This window comes from Gracilinanus agilis, chromosome 1, assembly GCF_016433145.1.
Source record: "Gracilinanus agilis isolate LMUSP501 chromosome 1, AgileGrace, whole genome shotgun sequence".
Classification (NCBI taxonomy): Eukaryota; Metazoa; Chordata; class Mammalia; order Didelphimorphia; family Didelphidae; genus Gracilinanus; species Gracilinanus agilis.
In genome coordinates, this window is record NC_058130.1 from 139,310,280 (window position 1) to 139,322,897 (window position 12,618).

General features: G+C 34.3%; 1 protein-coding gene across 1 annotated transcript in view; it reads left to right on the top strand.

Moving 5' to 3' along the window:
- The window catches only part of LMF1 (lipase maturation factor 1), a 731,135-nt gene that overhangs the window by 356,275 nt on the left and 362,242 nt on the right, over positions 1–12,618 (top strand). The window contains exon 5 of the mRNA XM_044677651.1: positions 12,152–12,217. Coding sequence (XP_044533586.1) covers positions 12,152–12,217 — 66 coding nt within the window. The remainder of the gene's footprint in view (positions 1–12,151; positions 12,218–12,618) is intronic.

Here is a 12,618-nt window from a genome sequence, read left to right on the forward strand (position 1 = left end):
AATTTTGACAGTGTATCTGGATTATCCTGATCCTCCTCCCCTCATCTTTGAGCAGAATTAGATTGCCTTCTCAGAGAGTTAAGAAGAAGTATTTGCCCCATTCTATTCACCTCACTGTTTAACAGTCCCATTTCTGGCTCCTTGGACAAAGCTTATCCTCTCAGGTTGAGTGAGTGACATAGCCAAGTTTGGGAGGTTGGCAGTTTGGGAATCAGTTTGGTTCCCAGGCTTTGATCTTTGTTATGGCAGGGTAATGTGGTACAGCTGTGAGGGGTAGGCTAACCCAGGATACACTAACAAGACTTGAAAATTGAAGAGGAATTGTTAGCAGATTGAGAGAAATCAGACAGGAACAACATTCAGGCAGATGGAATGATTCTTAGAGTTCTTCACTTTTTGCCCAGGAGCAAGTAAACTTCCCTCCTTTGTATTCTTCATTTTATTGAGACTTTCCCCATTAAAAATATTTGATAAGTATGCTAAATGTGACTTCAAGGGCTGAGAGAGCTATATGAATAGATATTTCAATAAGAGTACTCTACAGGTTGACTGAAAAAGCTTTTATCCTAAAATAGAAAAAATATCAATACATATTTATTTTCCATTTAAGTGAGCTAATAAATTACTATTTGATAAGCTCACCTTTAAAATAAATTATTTCAAAAAATTGGATTTTGACCCATTTCTTAGGTAAACTCCAATCTAATCCTGACCCAAAAAAACTTTTTTTTTTCCAATTTTGTAATTGGAATTGGAAACATACATATGACTCTAAATAGTTTAATAGTATAGTAAACATAAACAAAAGCAGATTTCTAGATTTCCCCTTCATGTACCTGGAAAATTTATCTGCTTTAGCAGACATTTTGTGAGTATTCCCTTCATGTTTTATTTATAGTACAATTAGCTCATCTCTTAGGTCTCAGCATCAATATACTTACCATTTAACTTATGGTATCCAACTGAAGGACTGTAGGAGGGAGGACAAAGGGAAAATGTTATGTTTTTATGCAATACAGAAGAAAAAGATGTCTGTGGCCAATGAATAAACCCCTAGTTTACTACTAGATTCGTATCTAGATTTCTAAAAATGTATTTATGCAGACATGAGTGAATAATGGAAAAAGCATAGGTCTTAGAGCCAGAACCCACATATTCCGATTCTGATACTGTGTTTTCTTTCCTAGTCCTGTGACTTTGTTCACTGTGCTTTATAGAACCCATGGTTGTTTTTTTTCATCTATAACCTGTGTACAGTATTTGTACCAACTATCTGACAAGACTGATTTGAGAAGAGCACCTTATAAACTATAAAGCAGTATAAAAGGATTCTTTTATTTGCTAAAAATCTGTGACTTGCTCATTGGAGATGCTTTTTCCTCCTCTAGATCACAGCCTATTAGCATCATAAGAGACAATTTCATGAATTGCTGTGGCCAAAAAAAATTTTTGTCATCCATTGGACAACTTTATAATGACAAGATGTTCCATACTTAGCTTAACTTGTTCTCATTTGATGATTCTTATCTTAATTTGGTAAAAGAGCTAATGAGAAAAGAACAAATGAGAACAAAATTTAGTTGTCATTTATCAATTTAATAATTAACTAAATTTGGTTGTCATTTAACAATTAAATTTGGTAATTACTTTCTAGACCTGTATTCAGTCTTTCTACCTTGGTAGGACCTGTGGTGTAACCTGCCAGAATTACTGCTAATGGCAGCCTAGTCTTGAACAGCAGTGCTAAAATCCAGACACTCCCATGGCCTGAAAAATTCCCCAGTGCAGCCTGAACCAGATTAAAATGTTATTAGGAAATGTTTAACAATATAAATGAAAATCTAATACAATAGAGATAATGTTTATTTGTAGTTTTCTAAGTTAATATGCAACCTCCAGATATCCCTCTCTATTTGAGTAGGACGCCATTGGCCCTGAGAACCTAGGATCACCTAGGCATGCAGATGAGACATTGGAATATAAGTTCATTGAACTTTTAGTTCAGGATTACTACTATGAAATAAGAATAGCCTTTTTCATTAAAAGATTTGGGGGGTATTACTCTGCCTAACAAATATCACAGAGCCTCATTAAAGGAAATAAAAAGGCTTGTGGAATATCTTTGACCTGTGAGAACTGATCAAATAAAAATTCTGACCTGAGAATTGATCAACTAGAAATTCTAGAAATACTGATGAGTGATCTTTAGAAAGACTTTGTGAAGGGGCAGCTAGATATATCAGTGGATTGAGAGCCAAGCCTAGAGATAGGAGGTCCTATCTGGCCTCAGATACTTCATAGCTGTTTGACTCTGGGCAAGTGACTTAACCCCCATGGCCTAGCTCTTACAGCTCTTCTGCCTTAGAACAAATTGTGGTATGTGTTGGATGGTGATGGAATATTATGCTTTGAGGAATGATGAGTTGCTTGATTTCTATAAGAACTGAAAAGACCTCCATGAATCAATGCACAGTGAAACAAGTGGAACCAGGAGAACATTGTACATGATAACTGAAACATTATGGGACGATCAAATGTGATTGACTCTGCTACTAAGAGCAATGCAATGATCCAGGACAACTCTGAAGGGCTTATAAGAAAGAATGCTATCCACATCTAGAGAAAGAACTATGGGAGTAGAAATCCAGAAGAAACATATGATTTATCACTTGTTTACATGGGTATATGATTTGGGATTTTGATCTATTGCAAAAATGAATAATATGGAAATAGGATTTGAGTGATATGTACATATATATGATATGTATAACCCAGGGAAATTGTTCATCATCTCCAGGAGAGGAGGGAAGCAGGAAGGGAGACAAAAAAAAAAATCACGTAACAATGGAAAAAAATTTAAAAAGAAAAAAGAAATGAGGGCCACCTAATTGCACATAAGGATTCTTGCCAACCACATGTTAACTTTAAAAAGTATATATCAAAATGTTTTGTGGTGTTTTATTTTGTTAAATATTTTCTAGCTAAATTTTAATATAGTTGGGCCTATAAGTTAGAGAAGACTTTCATTGGTAATGGAATTGTCACACTAGGAGTTGTCTGCAGCAATTAAGCCACAGATCTATATTCATCATCCTTATTATCATCATCAGAAGAATTAGAGAAGGAATACAGAGAGGTTATTTAATTTCAACTCCTCCGTATTACCAGTGAGGTATCTGAGACTCAGACAGTGATTTTTTTCTTGACCACACAGGTAGAAGATAAACTTAGATTCAAATCCATTGGGAATTTGCATCTAAGTTCTCTGATTCAAGATGTCTTTCCAGTACTGCCTCTCTTTAAAATAAATACCTTAGAAAGGTGAGGGACGCCAGGGTTATTAATATAGGATGCTGCCTTTGCTCTTATGGTCTGATTTAGAGAACAAAACATAAACAAGCAAAAGTGTAATTAACTATATAAGATTTAAGTGATCATTGAGGACAATATCTTAGGGCAATATATATATATATAAATGCAGGCATCCTTGTACTACTAATATCCTTCTTCTTAGTGGAGTCAAATGAACTATTAGACCAAAACCCTGATCCTGTCTGCACTTAGCTTCCTTTTTCCCTATTTGAAAGAATCTGTGTTATTTCCCATGTTCTTTCCCTCTTTTGACCTATTCCTCAGGAAAACATGAGTATCCATTATCTCTTTGCCTTCTAAACAATGGCCTAATTGAGAAAACATTGTATTTTGTTCCCTCCAAAATGATGGAGGGGGTCAGATTTCTGGTTTTCACTTTCTATTTGCCTTGAGCAAAGAAAAAGTTAGTACTAGCTTTATTTTTGGTAATACTGATGGTAGTTCAAGATACCTGAGAAATGGTAATGCTGATGGTAATTCAAGATACCTGACATTTCAGTGCAATCAATAGGCAGATAAATAATTTTAAAATATAAATTAATATATCCCCCATTCAAAATAGGATTATCCAATGATTCCCTCCATCCATTCCAATTACTTCAGGAGGCAGTGGGGAGAGGGGCTTAAAGAATTAACTTATATTGTTTTTAACTATGGTTAGTATCATAAGGAATTGGCATGGTTTATATGTACACTTATTTGTATATTTTCTTCATTTAGCTGAGCTATTTGAATTGAAGGCAAACCCACATGCAATAGTTATAAAGTTCCGTGAGTTCCATGAGAGACTGTTCTAACTCTCACTCATGCTTAGATCTGGGTTCCCCAGATCAAAGCTCTTGTTCTCCTCAGTTATAGAAATATCTTTCTCTACTACTATTATTCACAAGCCCCCATCTAGTTTGTTCTCCCCAATATCTTTTGAACTATAAACTATTTACCCAGTATGTCACCATTTAACATTTTCCCAGTATCAATTAACCTATCAATATCAAACAGGTAATTTTCAAAAGAAAAATCAACAACTGCTTGAAAAAATGTTTCTCTCAATTCAGAGTTCTACATCATTTCTCCTTTTCATTTAGAAGTCACCAAAGGAGAGAGAATGATTTTGCTTGCCTTTTGCAGGCACATTCAGTTCCTGGATCAGCAGCCATTTAACAATAAGGCATCTTGATACCTGTGCTCTGAAGTCAAGAAGGGTTTTCTCTAAAATGCATACTCATAGGCAAATCCAGCAAGTATCCACATAGCCTGATACCAAGCAGAACATACCAAATTTACTATTAAGGACTGAGACCTCCTTGGCCAGTTTTCTCCACTCCCGTAACATTCATATCCCCAGTACTGGCACATAGTAAACATTTAATAGATATTTCTTTGCTAACTTGCTTTTGTTGAGTATATTTTCAAGATGACAGGCATACTGTGGAGACATGGAAAGAGTATTGGCCTTAGAATCAGAAGACCTGGATGCAAGTCTTGGATTTGTCATTTCCCATTTATGGGACCTTGGTTGGACAAGTCACTTCACCTCTCTGGTTCTGTTTACTAATTTGCACAAGGAAAGGTTTGGACAGGTAGTCTCTAAACTATATAAGCTTAGAAACTATGATATATGCTAATCAGTAGCATATTTATATGGTTTTCTGGTCTGCCATTTGTTTGCACCAAAGATGAAAATCTCCTTTAATTTTGGATATACACAGAAATAGCTACCCTTACTTTCAACTCTCCTTTTTTTGGTTGCATAGACAATCTATCAATGAGCTATTGTTTATACAAACAGGCAAAAATTTAGCACTCAATATCATTGTTGAATATGATTTTAAGGACTATAAAACTTGTAACCCATGTGATGTTTGTGGTTATTGATTAAATTTGAAATGTAAATAGATAAAATATTTGGCAACTGAATTTTTAATAACTTTCCCACTTAAAGTAGCTCTTTTGTGTCACATTTTATGGAATCTGAACCAGATCAATATGTAATTGGGAAATATTTAATAAATAAAAATACAACATTACGTAGATAATGTTAATTTGTGGTTTTTTAAGTCAATATTCAACTGCAAGGATCTCTTTCTATATGTTTGACATCACTGGTTTAGTATTAAAAGATTTTGGATTTACCCTACTATATTTATAGATCCTAATTTCTTTTTTGCCTAAAGTCTCTTTACATGAGATATGACCAGAGTTGCTAAGATGTTCTTTTTTTTTACTTTGCCAATAAGACAGGTTTCTTGGATACAGTGGCTTTAACTTAAGGCATCCTTTTATTGACAGGGTTGTCAGCCCACAGCACATCCTGAGAGATAGTATCAACATATTTTATAATTTTAGCAAAAATGTGAAGGCCTGGGAAGCTCTTGCTATTTAGGAAATGGAGAGATTGTTTATCTACAATGCAGTCAGCAATTTTTATGTTTGTAGACAATTCTTTTTCTTTCTTACCTACCAGCCTCTCGGAGAAGAAAACAAAGTATAAAGCTAAGTGAGATCTGACCTTAAATTAAAATCATAAATTCAGCTCATGCCAAGGTTTTTTGTGATTTCTTTGGTAGACTCATACATGCCATAGATGTTAGGGGATAGATCTGTGATTTGTGAAATTGCAGAGCTAAATTTAGACGTGTAACATATAGAGTTCCAAAAATAGAATGGGCTTCCTTGAGAAGTAATAGGTTCCCTCTCATTAGAAATCTTCCTGAAAAGACTAAATTGTTCATCCTGGTTTGAGCTAACATAGTCTCTGCAGTTTCTTCCAACTCTGATATTCTACAATTTGTTGATCCTATTCTTATAATGTAACTCTTCCATGTCCTTTCATATAGACTTCACAGGAAGTTTACCCAGAAGTGGGATCTTCTAGATCTCTCAAAATGGCCTTCATGTTACATGGTGCTTCATTTTCTGCCTCTTTTTCTGCACTGACTATGCTCCCTTGAACCTGGACTGCACTCTCTTCTCACTTCTGCCTCTTGAGATCCCTTGTTTCCTTAAATTTCCTTAAATGCTGCCTTTGGCTAGAGATCCTTTTCTAGTTCCCTATTATTTTGAGTGCCTCTTTCCTACCCCTACCCTCAGGTTATCTTCTTTATTTTGTATGTGTTTTGTACAAACCAATATTTGTACATATTTTCTCTTGCAACGGAATATAAATTTCTTCAGTGCAAGAATTAATTTTTAGCTTTCTATCTCTAGAACTAGCACAATACTTAATATATAGTAAGCACTTGGTAAAAGCACTCTGAAGTATAATTCTATTGTATGGATACCAATAGAATATGCAGACTAACCATTATCATCTCTGTTCTTATTACATGACTGAGTCACCTCCATTTCTACTCATATATTTCCCTGATGATCTCCTTTATGCCCCTCTTCAAGCATATTTCTATATCAGTAAGATGCTGCTGTCTAAGCATGCTTGCTATATGTTTATTTGATGACAACTTCTTTGGAAATTAAGGCATTCCTTAATGGCATTTATATTTTCTTATTTGCTAATTCCATTTTCTTATTTCATATTTCTTAAAATATAAAATGTCTGAAATTAAATGTTTAGGTGTATTATATTTTTAATAAATCATTTTGATGATAATAGATGATGTTTTCTTAATGCTTTACCAATAGAAAGTGTTTTTCCTATAGTATCTTATTTGATCCTCAATTTATAACAACATGCAATATTATCCAAATTTTGTAGTAAAAAATGTAGTTTATAATATATTTAATATTATCCCAGTTTTGCAGGCAAGGATATGGAATTTTAGAGAGGTAAAATGATTTTTCCAAGGTTAAACAGGTATTAAATGTGAATGCTTGGACTAGAAGACAAAACTTTTGACTTTTTTTCCTCTTTCTCTTTTCCTTTTTTGTACTATGTTACTTCCTTAGCAGTTGATTTTTTTCCCTTGAAATACTACTGAGCATACTGTCTTTTTAAAAAATTACATAATTGTCTCTGGACCTGCCTTCTTTCAGTGAATCAAGTATTTTTGACAAAAATATAAGAAAGATGATATTCACTTCCTGAAAGATGCCCTTTTTTCTTTTTGTTTTTTCCTCAAAGTGAAAGAAAAAGAAGATAATCACTTGTCTTAAAGAACATCCATGCTGTATTTTTTGGGGGGTTAATCTGAATTGAATTCTGAGAAAAATGATAAATGTCATCTTCCTTTCTTAGAAATGAACTGACACTCTAATCTGAGCTATAAAATCATGGAGTCAGAGATGAAAGTAGTTTCAGTGGTCTTCTAATCCAAAAGCCAGATTCTAAAACTCATTTTGGAATCTTTAGCAATCTGATTAAAATAAATTCACTAAATAAGACAATCATGCAAACCATTTGTAGACTGAAAGTGCTTTATAAATGTGTTATTTTTGTTGTTATTAGAATCAGTTCTGAGATAGGATTATAATGCCATATTGATTTGGATTTCAGCCACATTTTTCACCCTTCTCCCTACCCCATCAAGCTTGAACAAACTCTTTTTTTTTTAGTGTACATACACACAGTTTTTACTTTCAGAGAAATTTCATTTAGGCCTTTGGCCTGTATTCAAAAGGACATTCTCTATGTGGACTTAATACATAGTATTATTTAGCTTTACCTTAAACCCTATAATGATTTCATCATCAGTAATATAGGATTCTTTTTTTACATGGCTATTTTATTGCTTTTTAAATTCTATCTATTGCGTAGTACAACTTTGTTCATGTTATAGATAGATAAACTGAGACCAAGAAAGGTTCAATGACTTTCAGGGTTACAGGATAGCTCATGACAACTGAAACTAGAGTTGGGTTAAAGGTAAGTCCCCTGATAACTAATTTCTCACTTTTGCTATATCATGTTTTCTTAGCTTGATTTTTCCTATATATAACTCCCTTATGGAGTACTTTAAATAAAACAGGTCCTTAATAATTTGCTAAGCTGAATCTGCTTATAACATTTTGAGATATGCACACTCAAAACTGACACACAACATATACATACACATATTTGTACATATCCATTTTTTTCAGGAATAGACATTTGAGTAGTTAAAATAATTCACATTCCTAGAGTATGAATCATAACACTATAATTAAGGTCAACAAAACACTTTTCCCTAAAAACTTTGGTGAGATAAGAGTGCCAAAATTATTTAATCTACTTTTATAGATGAGGAAACAGATTCTCAGAAGTAAACATATTTGCTCATGATCATACAAATAGCAAGTTGTCAGGTAGGACTGAAACCGAGTTCTCCTGACACCAACCAAGTTCTCCTGTTCTCTCCACACTATCTTGACTAGTCTCTAATATAGGAAGTTAGAGGTTAGTCAGAAGCATTCCTAATAAGTGCAATTTATCAAAATCATTTTTCTTTGAAATTTCATGAAACGCTATAGTCCAGATAGAGCTAGCAGGTGGGGAAATGTATTATAATTGTACACAGAGCAAAGGGCCTGACTTGGTCTTTTGACTAGTGGAGCTTTCTTCAGTTTGATGACTGTGATTCTAATCAGAGCCCTTTTAAGCATACTTCAAAGCCCAGCATAGGACCCAGCACATACCTTCAGGCTGCCGTTGCTTGATTGCACATCTCTCTGTTAGCAGCCCCATCTTTGGCCAGGTGTCTTTCCTGCTGTGGACGACTGATTCCTTTTTTCCTTTCCATTACTTAGACAAAGAAATGCAATACTGATAAAGCTGCCATCCAGAGAAAAAAACCCAATGGTTTGGAAATCTCATTCTCTTGTATTTTGAAAGAAAGAAATTCCAGTCAGTCTTTGCTTCTGCTAATTTCACAGCCAATGATAGAATGTGGTGCTTTTTTAGTGCTTTTTCTTAATATTTAAAAGTGCTTACCACCTGCGTTTCCCTTCCCTAAATTATGTTCTTAATTGCATTGCACCCCTCATTTTAATCTTAAAGTGATTTTTGTGTATGTGTGTGAAAAAAACAAAACAAAACAAAACATTTCTTCTTGTATTCATACATTTAAAAGTTGAAAGGGACCAAGATCATATGGCCCCGTTCTATCACTTTACAGATGGATGGTAGTCTTACAGAGAAACTAAATCTAGTATAAACAAATAACTATCACAAAATGAATTTAGCAACTTTATTTTCCCAGGTATGTTTGTAGATTTCTGTCAGGGATTATTAGTATGTAAGCTGGGGATCTTCTTTTTAGGAGTAAAATAACTTTTATTTTTTTAAAACCCTTACCTTCTGTCTTGGAGTCAATACTGTGTATTAGCTCCAAGGCAGAAGAGTGGTTACGGGTAGGCAATGGGGGTCAAGTGACTTGCCCAGGGTCACACAGCTGGGAAGTGTCTGAGGCCATATTTGAACCTAGGACCTCCCATCTCTAAGCCTGGCTCTCAATCCACTGAGCTACCCAGCTGCCCCCTCACCCCCCAGTAAAATAACTTTTAAATTATTATTTTTGTTTTTTGTAAAGAGGATTGGATCATGAAAATGTTTTATTAAGAGCACCCCCCCATATGAAAAACTTCTTTATTTAAGAAAGTATGTTTGCTATCTTTGGGTCAAAAATTGGTTCTAGATATTGTTAGCCTTGAAGATACCATGATAGCCAAGAAGGGCTTAGCTGGATTCCATTATACTTCCTGCATTTATCAGTGTCTAGTCAGAGAATCTCTGGCCACTATACAATAGACATATAATGCAGCTGGATTTTCAGATCTCAGGAAAAGCTTTTAGTGTCATAAATGAGAAGTCACCTTCTGACATCCAATGAAGTCTTTGAATCTAAAATTTACCAAAAGAATAAAAGTGATCTTCCAAGTGTCAGATTTGCACAAAGAATGCCCAATACATTTGCTAAGAAAATGGGCAGACAAGATTTTTACTGTCACTGTTCACCTGAAGCCTAAAAAACCTGGCAAAAGTTGATGAGAACCTTGAGAGATTAACTAGTTTCCCTCTCTTTCCTTTTCCACTCAGTCAATCCTGTGAAAGAACCTTAATTGTTTTTCTGCTGCTTTTATAATATTATTTTTAGCTACAACAGTAATATCTATCTTGTCTTCAGGTTTATTACTTCTAAAATAAAAATAATAATTGATACTTATTTTTTCTGATGTTTAAAGTTCTAATGATGTCTTCTGTTTAAGCTGTGTATAACACCAACAACAAAAAAAAAAGGTTAAACAAAACCACTGACAAAGTGACTGTGTCTAGTTGTGTTTTCAAATTCTGTACCTGGCACTCCCTGTATAGCTTATCTTACTGTAACACTTTTAAGGTGCTTGCCCAGAGTGACAGAGTTAATAGAGTTCTAACCCAGTTACAGTCCAGTTCTTTTTTCTTCTGTACCACATTCCATATCTACTTTCAGTTCTAATTTTATACATGGATTTTCTTTCCTGATGTTTGAATAAAGCAGATGGTCAGAGGGAGAAGCATGTGAAAATCAGCATTGGCAGAAACTGTTGAATATCATTTTTGGTAAAAAACTCCTAATGTGGTGACAATAACAAAAGTCTAAGAGAGTTAATTATTTGATTAGGAATTAATAGCTATCTCAGTTCCCATCATAGTCTACTATGATTGCTATAGCTATAAGAAAAGCTCTGTTGACTTTTTAGAAAAATGCATTCATTTACAAAAACTCAAAAAAAAATCACAATGGTAGTAATTATTTCTAAATTAATCATTTTAAATATAATCCACAAAATTGTGTTTAATCCTAATAACACTTATCAAATGTTTAAAAAGCTGAGCATAGTTAAAACTATACTCAGATGGTTTTTCAAAAATACATTAACCTAAGAAATACTATAGGAGATTTTTTTCCCATAGGAACAATGTCTCTGCATTCATTCATTTATTATATGTTTGCCTTATGTAAAACACTATGCCAGGGAATGTGCAAAGATAAGTAAAATGGCCATTGTTCTTAAGGAGGTAACAATCTGACAGGCACATGCAAAAAGCAATATGGTGGCAAGGAGAAAGCATTGGATATAGAGTCATGATCTGGGTCTAAATCTAGCTTTGTTCCTTATTGCTTGTGCGAACGTGATTGAATGACCTCAACTAGTTTCTTCAATTTCCTCATTTTATCAATGAGTGGAGTTGAACTTTCATTTAGTTTTATCTTTATACCATCCTCTAAGTGTGAAAGAAAAGCCAATGCTGGAAGACTCATTCTACTTATAATGACTAGGTTTGGAGAGGCATCATGGTGTAGCAGAACCAGAAAAACACAGATTCAGGCCTCAGCTCTGACAAATACTTGACCCCGGACAGGTCAGTTAACCTCCCTGTGCTGTAGGCAGCTTTCTAAGACTGAGGTTTTTCAGAGGGTCCATAAAAATGAATGGGGGAAAATAGATCTTTACTTTTGCTAACTTCTAAAAGAAATGAGCATTTCCTTCAATTCTGATTTTTTAAAAAACCAACAATCCACCACATTATTCTGAGTTATCCTTATGCTTAAACAGCTTGCCAAAGGATTTCAGACTACAAAAAAGGTTAAGAAACCCTAAAAATAAGTTGCAGAGAAGTTGCTAACCTGCATTGGTAAAGAAGTTCCCTACTTAAGAGTTCCTTATATCTTAGCCAGCTTATATATTCTTTGGTTAGGTGTATTTTAAAGCTGTAGAGATAATTTTTTTTCTTTTCCTGGTGTTAATTTGTTTAGGAGAAGGGAGAAGAGTATTCTATGTGAATCCATATGTACTTTTCTGTCATTTACACCTGCCGTTTTTGTCAGATAGTAGTGATTTTAAATATTTGCTCTTAATTTTGTAGGGCCTCATTAAAGTGAGGGGAGATCGATGTTGGAGAGAGCTTACCTGTATGGACTATCATTATGAGGTAGGTTAAATTACAACCAATTTACTCATTTGTTTGCCATTTTGATAAGCCCTGTTTTCTGGATCTTGCCCTAATACCTTTTTCTGTATCCTAATCCATTGACTTTCCATCTGTGATATGCATTTCCAGTTGAAAGAATTGAGAGGCCTCTTCTCTTTGTCAGGAGCTCAATTTGTGTTTCTGAAGATTACTTTGTTGGTAGTAAATAAGGTAGCCAAAACAAACAAACAAAAATTCATATTTGGGGCCTTGCTCTCAATTCTTTTAAAAGATTACAGATTGCAGAGGAAGGTCAAGCCCAGGAATTTGTTGTTGTTCAGTCATTTCAGTCATGACTAACTCTTTTTGACCCTATTTGGGATTTCTTGGAAAAGATATTGGAATGGCTTGTTATTTCCTTC